General features: G+C 35.2%; 2 protein-coding genes and 1 pseudogene across 2 annotated transcripts; 2 read left to right on the forward strand and 1 right to left on the reverse strand.

Moving 5' to 3' along the window:
• The first annotated feature begins 878 nt into the window (after window positions 1-878).
• Window positions 879-2,341, forward strand: LOC148584231 (uncharacterized). Its single transcript, XM_088518811.1, has 3 exons — window positions 879-1,499; window positions 1,724-2,056; window positions 2,171-2,341. The coding sequence occupies exons 1-3, from the start codon at window positions 879-881 to the stop codon at window positions 2,339-2,341; spliced, it is 1,125 nt and encodes a 374-aa protein (XP_088374937.1).
• Window positions 2,342-6,084: 3,743 nt separating this feature from the next.
• Window positions 6,085-6,567, forward strand: LOC148584232 (uncharacterized). The gene has a single exon (XM_088518812.1). The coding sequence runs from the start codon at window positions 6,085-6,087 to the stop codon at window positions 6,565-6,567; it is 483 nt and encodes a 160-aa protein (XP_088374938.1).
• A 783-nt stretch (window positions 6,568-7,350) lies between these two features.
• Window positions 7,351-9,962, reverse strand: LOC148584233 (uncharacterized; annotated as a pseudogene).
• Between the last annotated feature and the right edge of the window lie 15,438 nt (window positions 9,963-25,400).

The following is a 25,400-nucleotide window of genomic DNA, read 5'->3' on the forward strand; positions in this document are numbered from 1 at the left end:
AAAATGTGTTGGCAGCGTACGAAACCTTACATACGATGCACTCACGGATGAAAGGAAAAAAAAGGTTTATGGCGGTGAAGTTAGATATTTGTAAAGCTTATGACCGGGTGGAATGGAGATTTCTTGAGGCAATCATGAATCGTTTGGGGTTTGCCCCACGATGGATTCAACTTATGATGATGTGTGTCTCCACGGTTTCTTATGCCGTCGTTATCAATGGAATTCCATGTGGTCGTATAATTCCGAAAAGGGGTCTACGACAGGAGGACCCAATTTCCCCTTATTTGTTTCTCATTTGTGCTAAAGCTTTGAGTGCTTTATTGTACAAAGCTAATGGCGAGGGGGTTTTGACAGGGGTCCCTAATTCTGAAGGGGTCCTCGAATAAGCCACCTCTTTTTTGCGGATGACAGTCTGTTATTTTGCAGATCAAATGTAACCCAATGGAATTGTCTGACGGGTGTTTTACAATGTTATGAAGAAGCCTCGGGTCAACATCTCAATAATGCTAAAACATCAATTTTCTTAAGTCAAAATACACCCTCGGCGGACAAAGAAGCAATAGTAGAGAGTGCTGGAATTCCAAACACCCAACATTTTGACACCTACTTGGGTCTCCCGACTTTGGTTGGCAAATCCCGTATAGCAGCTTTTCGAGGAATTATTGACCGAGTTTGGAAGAGACTGCAAGATTGGACACTCAAGTTTCTTGCTCAAGTTGGAAAAGAAATTCTACTTGAGGCGGTAATTCAGGCAATTCCATTGTACTGCATGAGTGTTTTCCTCCTCCCCAAGTTCTGAGATAAATTCCCTAATGAAGAAATTCTGGTGGGGACACCAAACTTATGGTTCACGGGTACATTGGTTGAGTTGGGAGAACATGGGTCTTGCAAAGAAATCTGGAGGTATGGGTTTTCGGGATTTCCAAAGTTTTAATAAAGCTTTGGTGGCAAAGCAATGTTGGTGGCTTTGGACTCAATCGGATAGCCTTGTCAGTCAGATTATGATGGCAAAGTATTATTCGGATAGCAATCTTCTTGAGGCACGGATTGGAAAGCGTCCTTCTTTTGCTTGGCAGAGCATTCGTAGCGCTTGTGACCTCTTGTGGGAGGGCTTGGTATGGAGGGTCGGTAATGGGTCAAAAGTTCAAATTTGGAAGGACCGGTGGCTTCCATCACCAAATACTTTTCGGGTATGCTCTCCACCAATTGGGTTGGACATGGATGCCACAGTTAATGCTTTGATTGATGGTAATACGATGGAGTGGAATGTCCAACTTTTGGAATCTATTTTTAATGCAGAGGAAGTCAAGGTGATCCAATCTATCCCCCTTAGCTGCACAAATCAAGAGGATATCCAGATTTGGAGGGGTACAAAAAATGGAGTGTACTTGGTGCGGAGTGCCTATTATATCCAACGGGAGTTAGTGGCATCTACCACTGCCGATAGCTCTCGTGGGCATGGTGGGGGCGATTTATGGAAGACGATGTGGGCATTGCCGGTGCAAATGTTGAGACAAATTTTTTGTAGCATGCTTGTCACGAAATTCTCCGAACCCACGAAAATTTGTGTAAACGGAAGATTGTAGATGATCCTTTCTACCCTATCTGTGAGCAAGAAGTGGAAACTGGTTTTCACATACTGTGGCAATGTCCCTTTGCTATGGATGTTTGGAGTTTGAGCAAGTTCCAGAAATGTTATTTTCAGTGCCCTCTCTTTATGCAGGTTGTCGAAGGCATACTCAGCAAAAGTCCTCTAGAAGACCTACAATTGTTTGTGGGACTGGCTAGGCATATTTGGTTGAGGAGAAATGAGGTAGTGCATGAGGGAAAATTCTCTCACCCGTCTAGAGTCATGCAGGCGACCTCCAATGCCATAGCAGATTTCAACATTGTTCATGAGATGGGAGCTGCACCCTCCATTGAGGTTGAGCAACATCCTATCAGGTGGACGGCTCCAACAGTGGGTTGGGTGAAGGCAAACTGGGACGCGGGTCTTGACAGCTCACAAGGCCGAACTGGTTTCAAGGTGGTTGTTCGTGATTCAAATGGGGTCCTAGTAGTTGCAAGATGTTCTTTTCAATATGGGCTGCTTTCACCATCGGCAGTGGAACTAACAGCTTCTCTAATGGCAGTTAAACTGTGCAAAAATCTGGGCTTAACGTGAGTTCAGTTTGAGGGGGATGCAAAAGTGGTCATTGATGCAATCAACTCTGCGGGTATTGATAGCAGCAGGCTGGGTCATGTGATGGAGGATTTACGGGTTGAAGCACGGGCTCTCTCCTCCTGGCAGTTCACATTTGTGAAGAAGGGGGGAAATAGCGCTGCCCATGTCTTTACCTGATTGTATTAGGGATCTCGTTTTGTAAGAGCAATTTGCTCTGGCCACTTGATAATCCAATAAAAGTTCTACTATTCTTTCAAAAAAAAAAAAAAAATATTAGGGGTGAAATAAGAAATTAAGAAAGAATGAATTAATATGCGGTGGGAGTAATCTTGCAAATCTAAATATATGGGGGTTTTATTTAATAGGGAATCTTATCTCATGCCACGAGTCAGGTTGTCATTGGCTATTGGAGATATCTTATCTCCTTGGTTTTAAAAATGCGCTTGGGCTAAGCCCTTCTATCCCCCTCTCTCATTCATGCCCCCTCTCTCCCCCTTCTTTCTTTCCTTCTATATGTTTTCTCCCCTTCTCTCTGTCACACACACAGTGAGAAAGAATGATTGGCTAAGCGAGCGGGAGCTGGCCGAGAAACAAGAAGAGAAGAAGAAGAAGACAAAAGTGATGTACGAAAATGGGATTTCGGCAGCTTTTCTTTGTGATTTCATCTTACACATTGATTATAGGGAACGAAAATTACATTAATCATTACGGATTTCTTTGGGTCCAAAAATTAGGGATTTCTTTGGGGATTTTGTTATATTGTTGAAATCTGTAGTTCCTCTTTAAGGTTTTGTTCTACCCATTGGATTCCAAGCTTGAAATCATAATAGTTTAGATGACTTTAGATTAGGTTTGAATTTGGGGGAATTTTTATAAGAAACCTAATTCCCAAAATTAATGTGGGGCTTTTATGTGTAGTAGATTGCTATGCATGAGTCAAGCTCCGGGTTGTTAAATTAATGGGTTGAAACTCCAATTTTACCTATTGGTAGAGTGTGGACATAAACCATAATTTGTATAGTTTGAATTAATTTGGGGCTTTTGGTATGTGAACACTAGGAATGCTATTTGAATGTGTTAATTACATTTAAAGTGGTAATTAACCCTTGACTTCCATGGGTTCCATGGAAATTAATGCATATGGGTTTAGGTTCTAATATGTCATTAAAACTATGGGGATTATTGTAAATGTTTATGAGTAATGTAAATTCGGGGTAAACAACAATGGGAATGAAAATATATATGTTACGTAGATAAGGTAGTAAATAATGTGATAAGTAGTAAGTAGATAAGTAGCTAGGTTTAATGGTTTAACAAGATAATGAGCTTTAATGGTAAACAAGTTGGCATAGTATGATAAGGTTATAGAATAAAATGAATAAATGAGCACTAGAGAATAATGATTATTGGGTAAATGTAATGCCTAACTTAGAGTCTATGTATATATGCCTTTAGAGTTATTGATTAAATATATATTATGTTATAAGATAATAGTTTAGTTTCACAAAGTTATTAAGACATTTAATGGTTAAAGACTTTATCTAATTAGAATTGTTAAGTCTTTTTTGGAGGCTCGATTGGGGAATAAACCCTCTTTCGCATATAGGAGTATATGGGGTTCGGGTGATCTTCTCAAGGAGGGGTTAATGTGGAGAATCGGCAACGGAAAACGGGCAAAAATTTGGATGGACAAATGGGTTCCTCTTCCGAATACTTTTATGGTATAGTCAAGACCAAATGCTATGGAGCCTGTTGTGCCAAATACTACCAAAATTAATAGATAATATTTAGTACGTTTTAACTCGCAAGTACACAAGATCAAAACCATAGTATAGTGCAGCAAGTACGAGGTCGATCCCACGAGAATTGTGATTTTGTTTCGAATTAATTAAAATATCAAACTGTCACAGATTTGATATTAAGAAAAATAAAAAGATATAAAGATAAAGTAAAGGTAAAGGCAGGGCTTTGATATCCACCACTAATCATACTTAGATAATATAACAATATACCAATGCTTTGATCATGTTATGCATATCTAATGTTTGTCAACCTAAGGGCATGACATATACTCCTTAAGCTAGAGATTTCCCTAAGCAACGAGTTAGGCATGGCGTATACTCTAACTCTTTTCTTTCTAAGGGATTTAGCATGGTGTATACTAAGTTGTTCCTTAGGAAAGCATATACTCTATGGAAATCAACAAACACATGAGGCCTAAGGCATCGGCGTATACTCCCAGTTCCCCATGTTGATTAACCTAAGAACTGCGGTGTGGATTCTTTTGTTACTTTTATTAAACCCAGGACTCGGTCATCCAAATTGATTTAACTAACTAGTCCATGCCACATGCATATAATGGCCAATCACATACATATGAGGAATTCATGAAAACTGGAATTAATCAAGTTAAATATCACAACATGATCATCACAAAGGTGTCAATATTGAAATATTAAATAAGCATAATTAGGGCTTCAATCTAGCCCTCCTAAAGAGTTATTTACACATAATGAAAATAAAACTAAAAGGAAAAGGTAAAGAAAGAACCGAAAACCACTCCTAGAAGTAGCCTCCAATCCTCTCCCCAAAGTTGTCTCCTTCCAAATTGTCTGTTGAATTGTGAGGCTTAGAGGTCTATTTATAGGACTTAGGAGAGTCCTAGAAGCCCTAGTAATCCTAGGAATTTCGGAGATTTAAGTCCAAGTCCAATTAGGATAAAGAAAACCCAAGTCCAAATCGGAATAGGATTCGCCCAGAATTGCGGCCCTGTCTTGCAGGGAGATTTTGGCATTGCGACACTCCGAATTGGGAAAATGATATTTCACAATGATTTGTATAATTTTGAGTTAGATTTCCAATGGCGCATGAATCACCTCAATGGGATATTTGAGCTGAAAGTTATAGTCAAAATATCGAGACGTGTTCAGAATCCAATTTTGCATCCAATCCGATTTGACTTCAATGTGAGAAATTCCGAATTAATCATTTCCTTTATTTGATTAAACTTAACCATGATTGGTTAAGCTTAACCATATCTTCTAGGTCTTCCAAAACCCTATAAAACAAAGAAAATACAAAAATGAATTAAAATGACCTAATTAACCAAAACCATAGAATTAAAACATGCAAGTTAAGGGCTGAAAATATGAATATTTTAGCACTTATCAGAGCCGGAAGTAACTGTCAGTACACTTTTTGAGAGGGATACCCATTGGTGGGTTGTGGGACGGCTTGAGAATTTATTTAGACCGGAGGAGGTCCAAGCTATTTTGTCTATCCCTCTTGGTAGTGTTGACCAGGATGACATCTTGATTTGGAGGGGAACCCGGAAGGGCATCTACTCAGTTTAAAGCGCTTACTATATAGCAAAGGAATGTGAAGAAAGAAAACAAGCAGGCTGCTCCTCTGGGAGTCGATTTGGGGAGTTGTGGAAAACATTATGGGCTCTCCGAATTTCTAGTGCTGAAAACAATTTCTTATGGAGAGCTTGTAACGAAATTCTACCAACCTATGATAATCATTGCCGAAAAAAAGGTGTTAACGGATCCCCTCTGCCCAATTTGTGGACTAGCTGCGGAAACAAGTTATCATATTTTATGGGATTGTTTATTTGCAAGAGATGCTTGGGGTGAATGTGATAGGAAAATTCAAAAGAGTGTTTTTCAAGTCTCTACGTTCATTCAGGTGGTGAAGGAAATTTTCAAAATCTGTGAGATGGAGGAAATAAAAGTTTTTGCGGGGATTGCACGTTGACTCTGGCTAAGGTGTAATGAGGTGATTCATGGGGGAGTCTTCACACACCCAACTGTGATTGACAAGCGGTGCTAGCAGTAGAGGAGTTCCAATCCGCCAACAATACTGAGGAAAGGACTAGGCCAGTAGCTCAACCCCAAACTTTGTTGTGGCAAACTCCACCGATGGGATGGTACAAGCTCAACTGGGATGCTGCCGTTTGCAAGGACAGGGGACTGGTGGGGATGGGCGTGGTAGTGCGAGATGCAGCTGGGACGATGGTAGTGGCTAGGTGTGCTGTGGCAAGGGGACAGTTGGACCCATGTGCAGCTAAAGCTTGGGCAGGACTACAAGCCTTTCGGTTGGGGCATGAGCTTAAGCTAACCCACATCGAGTTGGAAGGCAACGCGAAAATTGTTGTGGAGGCGATCAACTCGGTTGAGAATGATGGGAGTAAAATAGGACATATTGTGGAAGATATTAAGAAGACTTTGGAATTTTTTCTCCAGAGGAAGATTACCCACGTGAGTCGCATGGTCAATACTGCAGCCCATACTCTTGCTCACTTTGCTGTAACAATGAGAGTTGAGAGATTGTGGTCGGGTAGAATCCCAGATTGTATAAGGGACATTATTATGGGGGAGCATATTACTGCACCAGCTGATTGATTTTTCTAATGAAACAAGGTTTTTTTTTTTCTTCAAAAAAAAAAGTGATGCATTTACTTGATTAAAGAGTAAAGCATTAAATAAAATGATTTAAGGTGAGATGATTGTATATTATTGGTTGCCCAAATATAACCTTAAGGCATTAGAGTATTATATTTATAAATTGGTTATGTTGTAAAAATACATAGCTAAACTTTGGATTCACTTAGTATTGCAATTAAATAATTAATGTGATTATATATGTACAATAAAAGTGACATAAGCGCGTTATTGAAATTGGATTAACATAATATGCGTTTAAATTATATAAGTACCAAATATACTTTCATATCATGAATTAATAAGGTAATAAATTGCTAATGTAAAGATGGAATTCATTAAGTGTGTATTTAGTAATCAAGTTAACACCTCATGTAAGAATATAGTAACCTTGGGTGTCTTAGTGTAAAGCAATTAATTAGAATAAGTCCTTAGTTGAGTTGGCTTATATGGAGGGTCTTTGGTGCTTAGTTAATGTCTAGGAGAGTAAGCGATGTTACGCGAGAGCTTGTGGGTAGCTATGTGTGTAATAAGGTGTAGAGTTTGATAGTTTAACCAAGTCTAATGATGTGGTTAATTGCAGGCATGTAATGTGATATTGGAGGCTTAGGACTGGATCTAGTCTTCCAATGTGTGGTATGGGTAATCGGATCGATGGAGCACTTCGAAAGGATTATTGGAGTCGTGAGTCATTTGTAGGCTACAAGATAAGTATTTTACTTACTGGGCAAAAAGATACTATTTCTAAAGTATAAGCGTTGACGAGTCATATGTAAGAATGCCTTCATTCCATAATTAATGCAAATCATCCACCAACAGTTGCAGATACACATCAATTTCATTTCCAGGTGCCTTAGGTCCAGGGATAAGTAAGGACATCATCATATAAGGATCTTTCATACACCTCCACGGAGGTAAATTATACGGCACAAGTATTATTGGTTACATGATGTACGATGTACTCATATTACCAAATGGGTTAAAACCATCACTTTATAAACCAAATCGCACGTTGTGGGAATCATTAACAAATTAAACATGTTCTTTATCAAACTCTTTCCACAATGTTGAATCTGTTGTATGTCTTAGATTTCCATCATCTTGACGCCCATCATTGTGCCACCTCCTATCTTTGGCAATATTTTTTGACAAAAACAACCGTTGCAACCTCGGTTTTATTAGGAAATACCGTAAGACTTTTTGAGAAATTTTCTTACTTGTACCTTTGACATTTGCCCATCTTGACGTATTGCAGGTTAGACATTTTTCTTTATCTGCATGTTCCTTTCGAAAAAGAACACAAGAATTCTTGCATGCGTGTATCCTTTCATAACTTAAACCCAAGCCTTGCCTCAATCGTTTTGCTTCATAATACGATCTTGGTAATGTCTCCCCATCTGGGAGATCCCTCTTTATCAAGTCAATCACCATATCAAACACCTTGTTACTCATATTGTAAAATATCTTTATATAATGTAGATTCGTAGTGAAAGCGAGTGTTGAAAATTTCTTACAGCCTGGATAAAGTTCAGGTCGTGCATCTTCCAACAGTTGGTTAAATTTTTTTGATTCATAATCATTGGTTGTTGGACCTGGAGTACTAGAGGATTCACCTATATTACCATCCGGAAATCTCCCCATATGGATATCATTTAACATTTCTTCAACATCATCAATATCCTCCGCACTTGCATTCTCATCATCATGATCGGCATGCAAATTTGTATGAAACAAATCTTCTTCCCCATGAAATACCCACTGGGTGTAATTCATATCAATTCCGTTAATGAACAAATCATCCTCCATCTTGTCTATAGCGTATAATAACGATTTGCACACTTGCGGCATGGACACCTGATCCTATTAAGCCCATCCACGTGACCACGTGCCATATGTTAAGTGCCAAAATATTCATATTTTAGCCCTTAAACTTATATGTGTTAATTCCTTAAGTATGTTAATTTGTGCTATTTTAGTTCCTTTATGTGGTTTCCATGCTTTTGTAGGCTTTTGGAAGATAAGGAAGTAAATCTGGAGGATTTGGGCTCAAAGACAGAAAATGGGAAAAGTTGGAGCCCTTGATAGTGAGATCGATCACAGGTTACCTGCGATCGAGCGCACTACCAGAGAAGACAAAGCACGAAGTGGCCATGTGCGATTGAGCGTACATAGGTTGCGATTGATCGCACCCGTGCACAGGTGACACATCAAGAGTGCGGCCAGATTGTTAGTATTTCCATATTAGGGTTTTCCAACTCTCACTTGTAACAGGAGTAAAACCCTACGAATTTCCTAGGTTTACTAGTGTAACATTGACTTCTAAAGCCTATAAATAGACCTCTTAGGTTCTAGGAAAGGGTGTGGAGAAAAGCGGCATAAACTCTGTAAAGGAACTAAAGGCTAAATCAAAAGGAGTTTAAGTTTTTCTTCTCTTCCACCATTTATTTTTATTATGTAGTTTATATTTTATATAGGGCTAGATTAAAGCCCTAGTCATGTCTTTTTAAGATTGTAATATTGACGCCTTTGCTACAATTATATTTTGGTATATTTAACTTGATTAATACATGTTATATTGTATTCCTCATATGTGTTTGTCTGGCCAACATATGCATGTAGTATGGACTAGTTAGTTAAATCAATTTGAAAGACCGAGTCCTGGGTTTAATAAGAGTAACAACAGATATCCATGCCGGATTCTTGGGTTAATCAACATGGGGAACCGGGAGTAGACACTCATGCCCTAGGCCTCGTGTGTTTGTTGATTTCCACAGATTTATGCTTTCTTAAAAAAACAACTTAGTAGACACCCATGCTAAATCATTTAAGAAAGAAAAGAATTAGAGTAGACACCCATGCCTAATTCGTTGCTTAGGGAAATCAATAGCTTAAGGAGTAGACACCCATGCCTAATTTGTTGCTTAGGAAAATCAATAGCTTAAGGAGTAGACACCTATGCCCTTAAGTTGGCAAACATTAAATATACCGGTATAATTGACGCATTGGCATATTGTTATCTTAATTAGTCTGATTAGTGGTGGATATCAAAATCATAATCCTTTTTAGTTTTAGTTATTCTTTTATTTTATTCCTTTATATTAAATTCAACCGTGACAATTGAATTTTATATGTTTAATTAAATAGGAATTTACTTCTAAGCATAATTTACCAATCCTCGTGGGAATGATCTCGTATTTGCCTGCTATACTATCATTTGATCTTGTGCACTTGCGAGTAAAATGTACCAAGTATTTGCCTATTAATTTAGGTGGGTATTTGGCACAACAACTAACAAATTGTTCAAAACATTTTGAATACTTCTCACCAAATCTATGAGTTTCCTGCATCCAAGTCTTATCTATCTCGATGTTTGTTCAAATATAGTCTTGGTAGCAGTTTATAAAGCAAGCTACAAAGGGACCGAGTGAATAAAGATCAAATTAGTATTAGTTTTTAATGAAGCTATATTTCAAATTCTACCATATCATTGAAAACCTAAGCCTTTACAAGAGTCAATAGTAGTGAAAGTTAAGAATAAAATCCTTATCTGTATCATACAAATTGCAAGCGATTAGTCTATTGTTTTGCCTAAATATAGCCTAATAAGCCCCACAAGATCTCAATAATTTTCCATAAACAAAGTCTTAAAAAAGTCAAACCCAACTAAGATTATTGCGATTATTCTATTTTTAATATTTACTTGTTTGTAGTTTTCCATCCCCTTTACTCAGATTATTCCATCCCCAAACCCAACCTACAAACCTAATTTGCACAAACCTACTTCAGATTTGTTAGTTTCCCCTAAACCAATCACAAAATTCTTAAATTCTTAGTTATTAAGTATTGAACTATATCCTGCATCAAAAAGTCATGAAGTCAACATATTTGCATAATGAACTTGAAGACAAGAGACCATACATGTAGCATGTGTTAGTGCTCTGCCATAATTCTGAAAATACATAGAGATTATATGGAGGCCCTTCATAATATGTATGTATCATGAAATACTAAAATTTTAGGCAAGAAATTGAGCTACAATGCTAGAATAAAAAGTGAAACAATTCATGGCTGCAAATAAGCTTTGTCATGATGTCCCTGCCCACTATCTATATTTAAAGGTATATATATATAGACACACACACACACACACACACACGTAGATTTCATGTAGGAAATGGTCTCAATACAAATAGTATATATATACACAGACAACATATTTAAAGAACTATAACTATGCAACAGGAGCATCCCAAACAGTTTGAAGACAGAGTTATTCTAGCAGTCTTATATAACACAGTATCCAGCTTAAACCTCCAGAAACCAGAAATTTAATGGCCTCAAGGATACAAACATTGACCATCATTTGAGACTAAAGCCAGGCATTCCATAATTGCACAAACTTTCTATCTGAGACGAATAATATTCGAAGAAACACACTAGATTAAAAATAAAAATAAAAATAAAAAAAGGCTAAGAGCTTTTTAGTGAATCTTACGAACCATAATGGAATTTCTATAAGTACAAACTCATAACTAACCTATGCCAAAACAGAGTACAAGACTTGCCACCTACTCCAATAAATGAGCCAACAAAGTAGCAATTTGTGAACATAGATGAACACGACCATGCAAAACAATGCCACAGCTTTGATACCCAGAAACCCTAATTTACCCCCACAAACAACACCAGTAAACCAAATAAGAATCAATTAGCAACACACACATTTACTTTACCGGATCATAAAGAATTCAAACTAAAACCCTAATTAACAAGCAAGGACAACATTTCGTCCAATACAGTTCCATCGCAGAACACAGGATAATTAAAGAAAGGCGAGAGAATTTCACTCATCAGCAAGCAAATTTAGGTGTTAAACAACTTTCCTGGAAAAAAAGGAAAGACAGTTTTTAGATCTAGAGGCTATTTGGTTTGGGTCACTCGATTCCAGGAAAATCGCGATTTTCACCACCGACACCCTAATCCATGCAAGTAAGAGCTCGAAACGAACCAACACGTAGAGAGAAAGAGCAAAGCAAGCCAAAGTTGATCTGCAGAAACGAATCCAATGGGCGAATTGGGGTGGGCATTCGGAAATAAAGAGGGGAAACAGAAGGAATTTTTTTAAGAAATTTTAGATTTTTTGCCCCAAAGTCTCCCGCGCGCGCCTCCTCTCTATATTTTTTTTTTCCCCATTTAGCTACAACATTGTGGTCGCTACTAAGGATTTTAATTTTTTCCTTTAATTCATTTGCAACGACATTGCCGTCGTTAATAAGAATTGTTAATTAGCGATGACATTGTCGTCACTAATATGACATCATTTTTTTTTCTTCCCGTTGATTAATTAGCGAAATGCTTATTAGTGACGACAATGTCATCGCTAATGATTTGAATCCCGTCGCAGCGACTACATATCAACGACGACATATAGTCGTCGTTGTTGTCCTTTGTTTTTTTATGAAATTAGCGACAACGAGAAATTGTCATCACTGATAGTGAACAATAGCGACGATGTTTGAGTTGTCGCTAAAAATATGGTCCCTAAAGACCAATTTTCCTGTAGTGCTAGTTCAAATATTGGGGCGTTACACTCTCTCTCTTATTTTCTTAGTCGATGGGTTCTCGCAATTATTATATTTTGCAGTATAATAGAATGCGGAAACAAAGCAATGAAGAAGAAAAAGAAGAGAGAAAGAATTAGGCCAAAATTTTTTCTACTCCTTGCCACGTCAGCATAAGGAAATTGAAACGCTATGAGATAGAAAAAAAGGGAAAAGTTTTTACACTCCTTGCCACGTGCAAATTCACACGTTTAATATAATTCAACAACATGTGCATCAAGTCAACAACACCATAAACTGTTACAACATTTTGTGAGTCTTAGAAATTAATTATGGTACATAAATCCATTAAGAACTTACACAAGGGTCATAGTGAAATTAATTAACTTCATCAGTTGGGTTTTACTATTTTTTTTTTTTGGGCATTAAAAGAGTTTAAAAGAATTGCAAGGAAACAACTAGGATATGATCACCGAATCTTATTGCATGTTTAAAAATCTTACAATAATTCTCTCATCTTGTGTTGAGAGAAATTTATGCCGCGTGATAAAGCACAAGATAAAGCTTCAAGTTTGAATTCAAATATCAGTGAAGATAGTTCACATTTGAATTCAAGTGATAAGGGATAATGTCTCTTATCCCTTATTTGTCACTTGTGTATACCTTAGTTTAAATATTATTTGTTATTTGATGTAATATGATGGCTAGCTGTAATTAAGAAATTGTAAGAAATCTTGTTGTAAAGAATTATTATATATATCAATGAATACCCATGTAGATGGGTATGAAAGCCATTACATCATATAGTGTTCTTTGAACTTTATTATGGTATCAGAGCTTATAAAGACTAACGTCTGCTCCTAGTTTTTTTTTTTTTTTTCTTTTCTTCCTCTCATGGCTGATTTTGCTTCTAGCAACAAGTCTATTTTTTTTTGTCCCACCTATGAGTCACCAAATTCAGATCCGTCTTGGCAAAGATAATTATATGTCATGGAAAACTCAAATTAATGCCTATCTACGAGGTACAGACTCGTATGATTTTATTTCTAGTGTCGAGATTGCTCCACCTCAAACCATACCCAACACTTCCACTGATGAAGATGCTCCACCCAACATGGCTAATCCTGAGTACCTTACTTGGTGTCAACGTGATCAGATGATTCTCAGCATTCTGATCTCCACACTTTCGGATAATCTCATTACACATGCTGTCGGCTGCTCCACTGCAAGGGCTCTTTGGCTTTCCTTGGAGAAGATGTTCTCCTCTCAATCACGAGCCCGTATCATGCAGATGCTCTATCAACTAGCCACCTTGTAGAAAGGGAGTGCATCCATTGCTAACTACTACCAAAAGATGAAGACTCTCAAAGACACGTTGGTTGCTGTAGGCCAACCATTGAACAATTTTGAGGCAGTATCGTATCTTCTTGCTGGACTTTGATTAGAGTACAATCCTTTCGTCACCTCCGTTACCACAAGGGTTGATCCTCTCACCCTTGTTGATATCTATGGCCATTTGTTGGCTCATAAGTTACGTCTTGAACAGCATTTTCCAGCTGCTGATTTGCCTCTACCATTTACGAATATCTCAACTAGATCTCCAAGCAACCGTGGCAAAAACATTTTTTTTCCTCCTCTGGCCAAGGGAATTCTTTTGGAGGTTGTAACTCACGAGGACGTGGGAGTTTTTTCTATAGCCATGGACGTGGTTCATCTGCCAACTCCAACCAGCCTCGAGTCATCTACCAAATATGCAATCATCCTGGACATTCGGCGCTCAATTACTACCATCGCCTTGATCGATTCTCTTCCCAGCATGAAGGATCCTCTACTCCATAGGCCTTCTACTCCTCTCCCAATCTGGCTGATGATGAAAATTGGTATCTAGATACAGGGGCTACGAACCACATCACCAATGACATGAACAATCTTAACCTTGCAGCTGAGGAATATGTTGGGTAAGAACAAGTTCGAGTGGGTAACGGCACAGGTTTGTCCATCAGTCATATTGGTTCTGCTTCTCTATTTGCTTCTCGTCGTTCATTTATTTTAAATAAATTACTTCTAGTTCCACAAATTTCCTTTCTGTGAGTCAGTTTGCTAAAGATAATTCTGTCTTTTTTTAGTTTCACGCATCTTTTTTTTGTGATTAAGGATTGTCACACAAAGAAAATCCTCCATCAAGGTCCACTTAGAGCGGGTCTCTACCAACTCAATCCATCATATGCTTCTCCCCAAATAAATCAAGCTCTTGTTGGTGAACGGACGTCCACTGATCACTGGCATCGCCGCTTGGGCCACCCTGCCTTTTGAGTCGTTAAGCATGTTTTGTCCAAGTTTTCATTAGCTTTTGCTTCCAATAAACCTGGATCACCTTGTTCTGCATGTTGCTGAGCCAAAGGTCACCAGCTTTCGTTTTCAGCATCTACGTCTGTGACGTCTAGTCCTTTAGCTTTAATTTATTCCAATGTATGGGGTCCCTCCCCAGTTGTTTCATGTCATGGAAATCGTTACTATGTATCGCTTATTGATGATTTTAGTAAATATATATGGTTGTTTCCTATTTCTTGCAAATCTGATGTGTATGCTATTTTTCTTCAGTTCCAATCTATGGTTGAATGCCTATTCAATCGTAAAATCATATGTGTTCAAACTGATTGGGGTGGAGAATTTCGACCTCTCTTATCCTTTTTTAAAAAGATTGGAATTATTCATCGGATCTCCTGTCCACACACTCATCAACAACAAGGGTGTGTCGAAAGGAAGCATCATCACATAATTGATACTACTTTAGCTCTTCTAGCTGGCAGTAATGTTTCCAAAACTTTATGGGATGAAGCATGTCAAATTGCATGCTATCTCATAAATAGGTTACCAACTCCAACTACATTACATGTCTCCGTACCAAAAATTATTTAAATCAATTCCTGACTATAAATTCCTACGTATTTTTGGTTGTACCTGGTTTCCAAATCTTCGACCATACAATAATCACAAGTTTGAATTCCAGTCAAAAGAGTGTGTTTTCATGGGTTACAGTTCAAAACACAAAGGACATCGTTGCTTCCACATTGAATCTGGAAAATTTTATATCTCACGTGATGTAGTATTTCATGAGACAATTTTTCCTTTTTCAAAAATTAAAAATGTGGCATCATCATCTTTATCCACTTCCTCATATACCATGTTACCCGTATCCCTTCAATCTCCTCCATTAGTTTCGGATTCAAGTCACCCAAACACTGAGTCATCCTTATCTCCTACACATCATGATAATCCCAATATCCCAAGTCCTATACCTGTGCCACATGACTCCACTCGAACTCATCCTATGGCAACACGGGCTCAGCATAATATAAGATGTCCATGTCAGTTCACAAATGGCACCGTAAGATACCCACTTCCACGTGCTCTTCTCACAATCCAAGCATCGGCTCTTCAAGAACCCACGTGTTATTCCACTGCTATACGTATCCCTGAATGGAATCAGGCCATGCAAAGTGAGCTCAAATGCTCTTCTTGCAAATAATACTTGGAGTTTGGTTCCTCCGTCAACTGCTGCCAATGTGGTTGGATGCAAGTGGGTCTTCAAACTGAAACGTAAAGCTGATGGAACGATAGAACGCCACAAGGCACGGCTGGGTGTAAAAGGATTTCATCAACAAGCTGGAATTGATTTTGGTGAGACATTCAGCCCGGTAGTCAAACCCACAACTATCCACACTGTTCTATCTATTGCTTACAGTCTTGGATGGGCAATGAGGCAAATTGACATTCAAAATGCCTTTCTCCATGGGTTTTTGTCTGAGGAGGTCTATATGAACCAGCCACCTGGCTTTGTGCATCCGTCACTGCCAAAACATTTATGCGAATTGAATAAGGCGCTATATGGCTTAAAACAAGCTCCCCGCACTTGGTTTTCATGACTTAGTGGCAGACTTATCCATTTGGGGTTTATTGGATCCAAAGCAGATTCATCACTTTTTACATACAAGTCCGAATGTGTTACTATTTTTGTTTTGATCTACGTCAATGATATTATCATCACAGCTTCCAATCCGGCTTCAATTGATGATCTTTTTAAACAACTGAAGATGGATTTTGCAGTCAAAGATCTTGGACAACTATCCTTTTTCCTTGGCATTGAGGTTCTCCATGGACCGGATGGGTTGCTTTTGTCACAAAGAAGATACATTATGGACTTCCTCAAACGAACCAACATGCATGAAGCAAAACCGATTTCTTCACCAATGTCTTCTTCTCACAGTTTATCAGCTAATACGGGTGATTCAATGGAGGATTCTACTCTTTTTCGAAGCACTGTGGGGTCTCTACAATATTTATCTCTCACTCGGCCTGTTCTTGCTTTTGCAGTAAATCGAGTGTGTCAATTTATGCATCACCCAACCAATCTACATTGGCAGGCAGTAAAATGGATTTTAAGGTATTTGAAGCATACTGTATCTCATGGATTATTAATAACTCATTCAACTGTATCTCAACTTCAAGCCTATTCGAATGCGGATTGGCCTGGATGCCCGAATGACAAAAAATCCACAGGTGCATATTGTGTGTATCTTGGCTCAAATCTTATATCTTGGAGTTCAAGAAAACAACCTACAGTCTCACAGTCTAGCACTGAGGCTGAGTACAAGTCAGTTGCTAACACTGCCGCATAATTAATTTGGATTAAGGCCTTACTAGGTGATCTTGGTATAGAACTTTCCACACCTTTGAAATTATGGTGCGACAACATTGGAGCAACTTATCTTTCCGCTAATCCGGTGTTCCATGGAAGAACTAAGCATGTAGAAATCAATTTTTATTTTGTCAGGGAACGTGCAGCAGACAAAACTATTCAAGTTTTGTTTATTCCAAGTAAAGATCAGATTGCGGATGTTCTAACAAAACCGATTGTATCTACACGGTTTAAATGGTTCTGTTACAAGCTCAACGTTCGTGACTCCCCGTTGAACTTGCGGGGGAATGATAAAGCACAAGATAAAGCTTCAAGTTTGAATTCAAATATCATTGAAGATAGTTCACATTTGAATTCAAGTGATAAGGGATAATGCCTCTTATCCCTTATCTGTCACTTGTGTATATCTTAGTTTAAATATTATTTGTTATTTGATGTAATCTGATGGCTAGCTGTAATTGAGAAATTGTAGGAAATCTTGTTGTAAAGAATTATTATATATATCAATGAATACCCATGTAGATGGGTATGAAAGCCATTACATCATATAGTGTTCTTTGAACTTTATTACCTCGAGAGCTTTCCGTTGGAAATCAAGCAAATTAAATAAATGCATGGCATCATACATGTAGATTGGTGTAGACTTTTATCTTTGCATGTGAAGCTACTTTGTTTCAAATACTTTGTATCCATTAAATATTATGTTGTAGGGTGGCTGATTTTTTGACAAATACAGCCATGATCCATCCCCTTTGAATTTTGTAACCATAGCTTTAAATGCTATGCTGACTTTGTATTGGAGAAATATCTATATAAATGATATGTGTTTGTACGTTGTTATATATAGATGCGGAAGAGTTGATAGCTTCTATAATAAATCAGTTTGTTCACCATATTTTTCTTTCTTTAGATTCTACTTGCCCTTTTCATGATGTATTTGATTATTTGCTAGCTTGATTGTGACTTATTCACCTGAATCACTGTAGATTTTTCTTGTGGGTGATTCAATGACTCCGAAAGATTTCTCAACCATATGGCTTCACAAACAGTAGAAGAGACTGCCACATACTCAGCCTCACATGAAGATAACTACAATTGCCTGCTTCTTTGATGTCCAAGAGAAAGTGGTTGAACCAAGATAGATCACATAACCTGTAAACAACTGAATCAAGTAGTCATTGTTCCCCAATAACTTATCCGAATGCTCGAATCCATATTAGATGTGGCAAGACAACTCAGAAATAGCTTTGGAAAATTATCTCTATTTAGCCTAATTCTTGTTGCATTCCAGGTTCAAGCATACTTGGCTTATCACCTTTTTTTTTTTTTTTTTTTGGACTGATTATACTTGGAAAGGAACACCACTAAGGACAAAATCAGACATAACATTATCGGCCGCAACAAAACAAAGAGAACAATTCATCTATGAATACCAGTAAGCAATACAACACACCTTAATAGTTATAATTGAGCAACAAACTATATGTGACAATACTAGCCTACTAGGTGAGAGTTGTATAAAGATAAGAGACTAATTTGGTGTTTTTTTTTTTTTTTTTTTTGAGTGGTAATAAATTTTATCGAAAAGACGGATGAGTTACGTAATTAAGATGCTAAGCAAAGTTTGTTTGATAACACTTTTTTCTTTTTCTTTTTCTTTTTTTCATTGCAATTTCTAATTGGAATACAATTGAGGAACACTAAACTTTGTCACTTAACATGCATCATCAATAATAGAAGGATTGAATGGCTCTTAGGCTCTTTCACAAGAATAAGGGAAAACATTTGTAGAATTCATGTTCATAGTTTTCCCTTAATTACCATTTAGATCTTTACACCTTGATGAATTTTAATTTTCAAATTTAAAGATTTCAAATCTTGACCACGCATTTCAAAAGGTAAATAAGATTTTTATGATATTCACCATTTTGAGGAAATCCTCTTATCCTAAAGTCACACTCATCTAGCGAAGCTGAAGAGATTGAAATAAGTACATAAATCAAGGAGAACTATAACAACTCAAAAAAAAAGCGCTAGCTACATATACGCTATTACCTCAAAAAAATTAGTCAATTTGGAGTTTTCCTACAATTCATTATAAAGCTCAGTCTTACCTAGTAATTAGGCAATGTGAGACTTATCATTCATTACTATCTTTATAAACTACCTACTCTATATGAGCTATACCTCATTTGTTCAATATGAAACCGGAGTGTTACATAAGTGTTTGTAAATGCATTGTTTCCTATCTTCGGATTTCATGAAGGATATGAAACTACACACCTAGTCCTATAGCAAAAGGTGAATATGTTATGATCCTTGGGCACCCTCATTTTACAAGTTGATTTTCAATGGTGAATTGTACCAAAAGTTTGTATCAAAGGAGCTGAGTCTTTCTACCACCACAAATAGGTTAATCTCACATACACAAAATCTACAAAATAAAAACTTCAACTCAACATAACCTTAATACTAACTACTTGCATCACAACATATCCTATTCACAGGCATCTAGCCCAACTCAGCCCCAAATCAATACCAGTGTAATCAATATTTGCCTTAAATTATAAATCATGACCAACATGCCTATATCTATGAATGATTAAATTATATAATTATTAATAACAAAAAAAAAACTTGCTCGCAACAAATTTTATGAAATTTTACTTGTCAATTTGACAAATCCTAATGAATAAATAATCTAAGAAAATATTTAATCTTAATAATGTAAATCGATAAGAAACACTAATATATCATTAAGAGAATAACTTATATAAGGAGGTTGCACAAAAGGTGAGTTTTGTGCAACCAATCAAAAGGTAACACTTAAGCTAAACTTACCAAACTTAAGTTTTTTTTTTTTAAAAAAAAAAAAAAAAAAAAAAAAAGCTCAACTGCACCAGATTGGCAGATTGTATCACATATGAAATAAAAAATTAATTGCTTTTTTTTAAAAAAAAAAAAAAAATAGAATTGAAGGGGTGGCCAGCCAACCACCTGTTCAATTTTGTGTTTTATATATATATATATATATATAATTTTTTATTTTATCTAGAATATAATTTGGTGTGGTTGAGTTTTTATTTTAAGTATAAGTCTAATAAAATTGACTGATGTATCAGCCTTTTATTGGTGGCACATAAGGTGACTTTTATGCAACAGATACACCCAAGTCCCTCTCTATGATTAATTAGGATGTAAATATCTTGATCTCTTTACAAATTTTTTTTTTTTTTTTTTTTTAAAAAAAAAAGGATAATATTTTTATAATAAATCTCAACCATTGTTGTGGGCTCCCTAGCGCACCAAACCCCAAGATACAATAGTCCAACCAACTACATTATACCATAGAGCAAAAGATCCCTAAAAAGTACTATTTATTTGCCCATATATATACCAATTCCTTATCTTTCACCACACATTTTCTTCGCTTTATATATTCATGGCTTGTAAGAAGAGTATAATTTATAGGAATATGGGCATCCCGATGGGTGAGTTAGTGGGTACATTATGCTCACTCACAATTAGTAGTATTTATGAATAGCCCCTAAGTAATACACAAATAACCTTACATATATTTTCAAAAATAAATAAATAAATAAATAACCTTACACATATAAGGTGGTCAAGGCGTCACATTTTATTCTTTAATCTTTCATAATTATAAGAATATTCAATTATCGAATAAAACAAATATTCATTTGTGTTATAAAAAAAAAATCCGCAATAATTCTAATAAAAATAAAAAAGTAGGAAAGAAAAAAACAAAATATATATACTCATTAACTTGATCGAGACCTGGAAGTTAATTGATTTGTTTTTTTTTCTGATATATCCTTGTAAGGTGTGACTCTGCTAGACCGATAGTTGTGAGACTCTGCTATCGTCTTAATATAATACCCTAAATATTGCATTGAATCTCAAATCCGTCACATGGTAGTAGCTAAAAAAGAAGATACTCCTTTCTAATATATATTATCATTTCAAAGAAAATGCAACATCAAAGCCAATAACATTATTATAAAAAATAAAAAATAAATAAAAAAGAGTAAAAAAGGACTTTAATTTTGAAGAGACCCCCAAATGAACTAGTGCGACAAAGTTCTTCGGAATTCGTAGCCGGAAAGGTAATTAATTAATTATAAATGGAAGAAGAAAGAATCTAAAAGCAGATTTATAAAAGCAAAAAAAGAAAAGAAACATAAAGATAAAGAAAGTAATTAAGAAGAGACAAATGGCCCCTTATTTCTTCCACTAAACAAAGACCCGCATCTTTAATCGCGTGATTATCGAACAGTGGATTCAACGAGACCTCTTACATTAATATTCACATTATAATCAAGGGGAAAGCTGATAAAGGCTAAAAGGAGGGTTGATAAACAATGAAACGGATCGAGAGACTTTTTTTTTTTTTTTTTACTTTTTTAATTTCCTTCTTTTGGTTGTTTGTAGAGAAAAAACAAAAAACAAAAAACTACTATTATTATAAAATAGCAATTAGAAGACAATATAAAATGCAATCAATTGACTTGAGATCTGTTTGATCGTGCCTTAACTTACATATTATATATGTGGCTCATATTAGAATATTAGTGGAAGGTTAAGTAGACGGGATCGAGAGCAGCATGAGTCTAATTAAGTTTGCGGGGAGAACGACTAGGTTGTGGGGGTGCGTGGCAACTCCCCGCGGTACGGTACGGGGTATTTTGAGAATTTTTAAAATACATCCGTATAATTAGGGTTTAGGGTTTTCTTATATATATGTTATGATGTAACTTGAAATCATTAATTGCAAAATGCAGCTGCACTCTCTGTGAATGTAGGCACATTGCCGAACTACGTTAAATTTGTGTTTCGAGTCTCTCTTAATCTCTCTCTCTCTTTTCAATTTTGTTGTTCATCATTGTTGTACACGGTAACAACAATATATATATATATATATATATATATATATATATTGATACTCATGTATTTCATATTGGGGAGTCATCAATTGACTTTAAGACTCTATTTGATTTTTATAGAAAATTTATTAAATTAGAAAAATTTTTGGGTTCAAAGACAAAGAATGAATTTTTCTATTGAGTTTCATATAAAGTTTGAGTTTTTATAATAGGGCCACGGGTTTAAGCCAATAGAGGCCATACTTAATATTTTGGCCCTAATCTATATATATATATATATATATATATATATATATAAAGCTTTTGGAAGAAGGGGCATGGCCATACGGGCGCCGTCTTTGCATATATTGCGAGCTTGTTGCCAAAAGAACTAGGGGTGTCAATGATAACCGCTAGCCACTAATCGCTTAACCGTTTAATTGTATTAACCGCTAACCGCTTAACCGCTATAACCACCTAGCGGTTAGCGGTTATTGGGTTTACTAACTGTAACCGCTAACCGCCTTTTTATATAATATATTTTTATAATTATAATTATAAAAATATTTATACATATAACATAATCACTTGATCATTAAATCACAATTTTTTAAAAAAATACTTAAATCACAATTTGAGTATCAATATATTATCACTATAATTTATATGATTATATCATATAATCACTTGATCATTAATCACAATTTTTTTAAAAAATAATTAAATCACAATTTGGGTATTAATATATTATCACTATAATTTATATGATTATATTACATGATCAATTGATCATTAAATCATTTGATTATATAATAACAAATTATACATATATAATATGACATAACTCATAAGTATACCAATTCATACTAATACAACAATTAAATATCTAGTGACTTATTTCTAATGTATGTTATAAACTTATAAGTTTATATATGTTATAAGTCTATATAAGTCTACATATGCATATGAATAATGTAAATGTATAATATCAATACTTAATCATATGATTTAATGACAATTCAAATATTTTATTCAAGACTTCAAGTGAATCATATTATTAATGTACAATGATGATATGATTCATATAATATCAAATTAAGTAATTGACATTGGATTAAACAATGACCAATGTGTTATTTATAAACACAATTTAAGTATTAATATATTATCATTATATGTTGTGATAGTTGTCTGAATTCTAAACTTTTTTTTTATATGTTTTTTTTTTAAAAAAAAAAAAAAAAAAAAAAAAGGTTAACTGGTTATGATTTAATATTTAAGAAAATTTGTTTAAAGTACAAATAAATGTAAATTTTGGGTCAAATATTTTTTATTTTTCAATATGGGCTATTTTTATAGGAATTGGGCCCAAGAAGACACTAAAAATACAAAAAAAATGAGGGTAAAAAAAAAGCCCAAAAAAGAAGCAAAAAAAGGCCCAAAAAGCCCTAAGAATGCCCAAAAAAAAAAGCTCTATTTTGAAAAAGCGGTTAGCGGGCAGTTATCTATTTCACAAACCGCTAACCGGCGGTTAGCGGTTGCGGTTAGTGAAGTCTACTAATCGCTAAGGCGGTTACGGTTAGCTGTTATCGGCAATAACCACTAACCGTAACCGCCTCGACACCCCTAGAAAGAAGTAACAAATATGAATGATATATGTACATAATTAATGGTGCATATAATTTATGCTCATATATAGCTAATAATTATCTTTACATTTCATATGATCTAGGAGACTAGGACAGTTCTCACTAAATAGAAAATTATTTTAAATATATAATAAGAGTAACACCTACTTAATTTACACCTGTTTTACAATTTTTGACACGTTTTAACATGAAGTGCTATTAAAAAAAATATTTTTAACTTCATTTAATCAACATAAGTCAACAGTCGTAAAATAGTTAAAAAGTGTAGTATTTTCCAAATACTATTATTTTTGGTAATAATTTTTTGTTTTAATCGATGACGGGAAATGGTTACAAGGGAGTCTTTCTCGATTTTGATTGGAATGAAAGAGAGGGTGAGAGATTGGTTGGAAAAGTTTTTCAAACACATGAGAAGCAACCTATCGTGCTAAATAGTGTATTATAAAATTAACACTTAGAAACTTTCAAAGCTTTCCCACAAGGGGAGGAAAGCTAAGTGAAAATTAACAATTTATTTTCAGCAATATATATCTTCACCCTTTTCCTATTTCCCATATTGAATAATAATAATAAAAATAAAAATAAAAATAAATAAATAAAAAACAGCAATATTTTCATACTCATATGTAACAAGTAAATGGCATCCTTCAGAAGTAGGTAAAATAGTCACTGAAAAAGTACAAATTTTACATAAATAAATAAAAAACAGCAATATTTTCATACTCATATGTAACAAGTAAATGGCATCCTTCAGAAGTAGGTAAAATAGTCACTGAAAAAGTACAAATTTTTACTTTAGCTTCTAATTTTTCTATACGTATACACTCCAATAGATTTTATATTCTACTTTTCATTTTCTTTTAAGTATTATTTTGTATAGGAGAGAGTGTGAAAGAAAGAGGAGGAGAGAGAGTAAAATAAAGAAAGTGAAAGACAAAGTAATAAACAAAGTTTATAATGTGAATAGTGAATAGACTAATCATATTTACACTAGATGAAAAAAAAAGTTAAATTGCATATTATGTTAGAGACGAAGAAGCACCCATAATAGTCAGATCTGAATGTTATTAAAGATTTGATTACTTTTTTGGAAATGCTCTTAGGAGTAATGTTAAAAGGAGAATTAGAGTCTTTTTGTGATTTGGCTTTTAAAATTATCAATAGATCAAAATTTAATAATGATCATTTCAAATTCAATGATGATTTTAAAAGGAATAATACTATGGACCATCTTTTTATTCTCTTTTTATCCTTCTAAAGTTGATGTAGCTTTTAAAATCACCATTAAATTTTAGATGAATCATACTTGAATTTTGATCTAATAGTGATTTTGAAAGTCATATCAACTTTAGGAGAATGAAAAGATGATAAAATGATGGTTCTTCGCATTACTCTTTTAAAAGTCACGTCACATTTGAGAAGACTAAAAATAAACTCTAATCCTCCGTATTCCAAACCTAATCTTTTAAAAAATATTTTCAAGGAAAAAAAATCAGTTGCAGTTAAAAAGGATGGTCACGACATGATTATAAGACAACGAGAAGGCAATTTATTCGCATATATTATCGTGGTTTTCGCACTTTATAATTAATATATGTCTGGAAAGAGGCTGGACCCACCGGTTGGCCGGACGATGGAAAACACGTCAGCCATTTTGAAGCTTAATCATTACAACCATTAGATATGACAAAAATAAATCTAAAGATGCGAAAAAGTAAAATAAAGAAGACAATTATTATAGGGCTATTACACTATTACTCATAATTATACAAAGCATGTACCCCAATCAAGTAGCAGATCAAGAATATGAAAACTGGTCCTCGATCTCGATCTTCACCTTTTTTATTTATTTATTTTTAATATTACTTCCATTTTACTTTTATTATATTTTTTTGAAAATATTAAGAGCATATTTGAGATTGCATTTGAAAAATAGAGTTTTTAAGTCAAATTTTTTTTTTGACAAAAGCTTAAATTTTTTGCAAAAATAGTTTTTTGAACC

This window comes from Corylus avellana, chromosome 8 (genome assembly GCF_965113065.1).
Source record: "Corylus avellana chromosome 8, dhCorAvel1.hap1.2, whole genome shotgun sequence".
In the NCBI taxonomy this organism is placed as follows: domain Eukaryota; kingdom Viridiplantae; phylum Streptophyta; class Magnoliopsida; order Fagales; family Betulaceae; genus Corylus; species Corylus avellana.

Coding starts and splice junctions, on each gene's coding strand:
- LOC148584231 (XM_088518811.1), top strand. CDS start 879: ATGGGTCTTGCAAAGAAATCTGGAGGTATGGGTTTTCGGGATTTCCAA. Junction 1,500..1,723: donor AGACGATGTGGGCATTGCCG/GTGCAAATGTTG, acceptor CTCTTTATGCAG/GTTGTCGAAGGCATACTCAG. Junction 2,057..2,170: donor GTGATTCAAATGGGGTCCTA/GTAGTTGCAAGA, acceptor ACGTGAGTTCAG/TTTGAGGGGGATGCAAAAGT.
- LOC148584232 (XM_088518812.1), top strand. CDS start 6,085: ATGGGATGGTACAAGCTCAACTGGGATGCTGCCGTTTGCAAGGACAGG.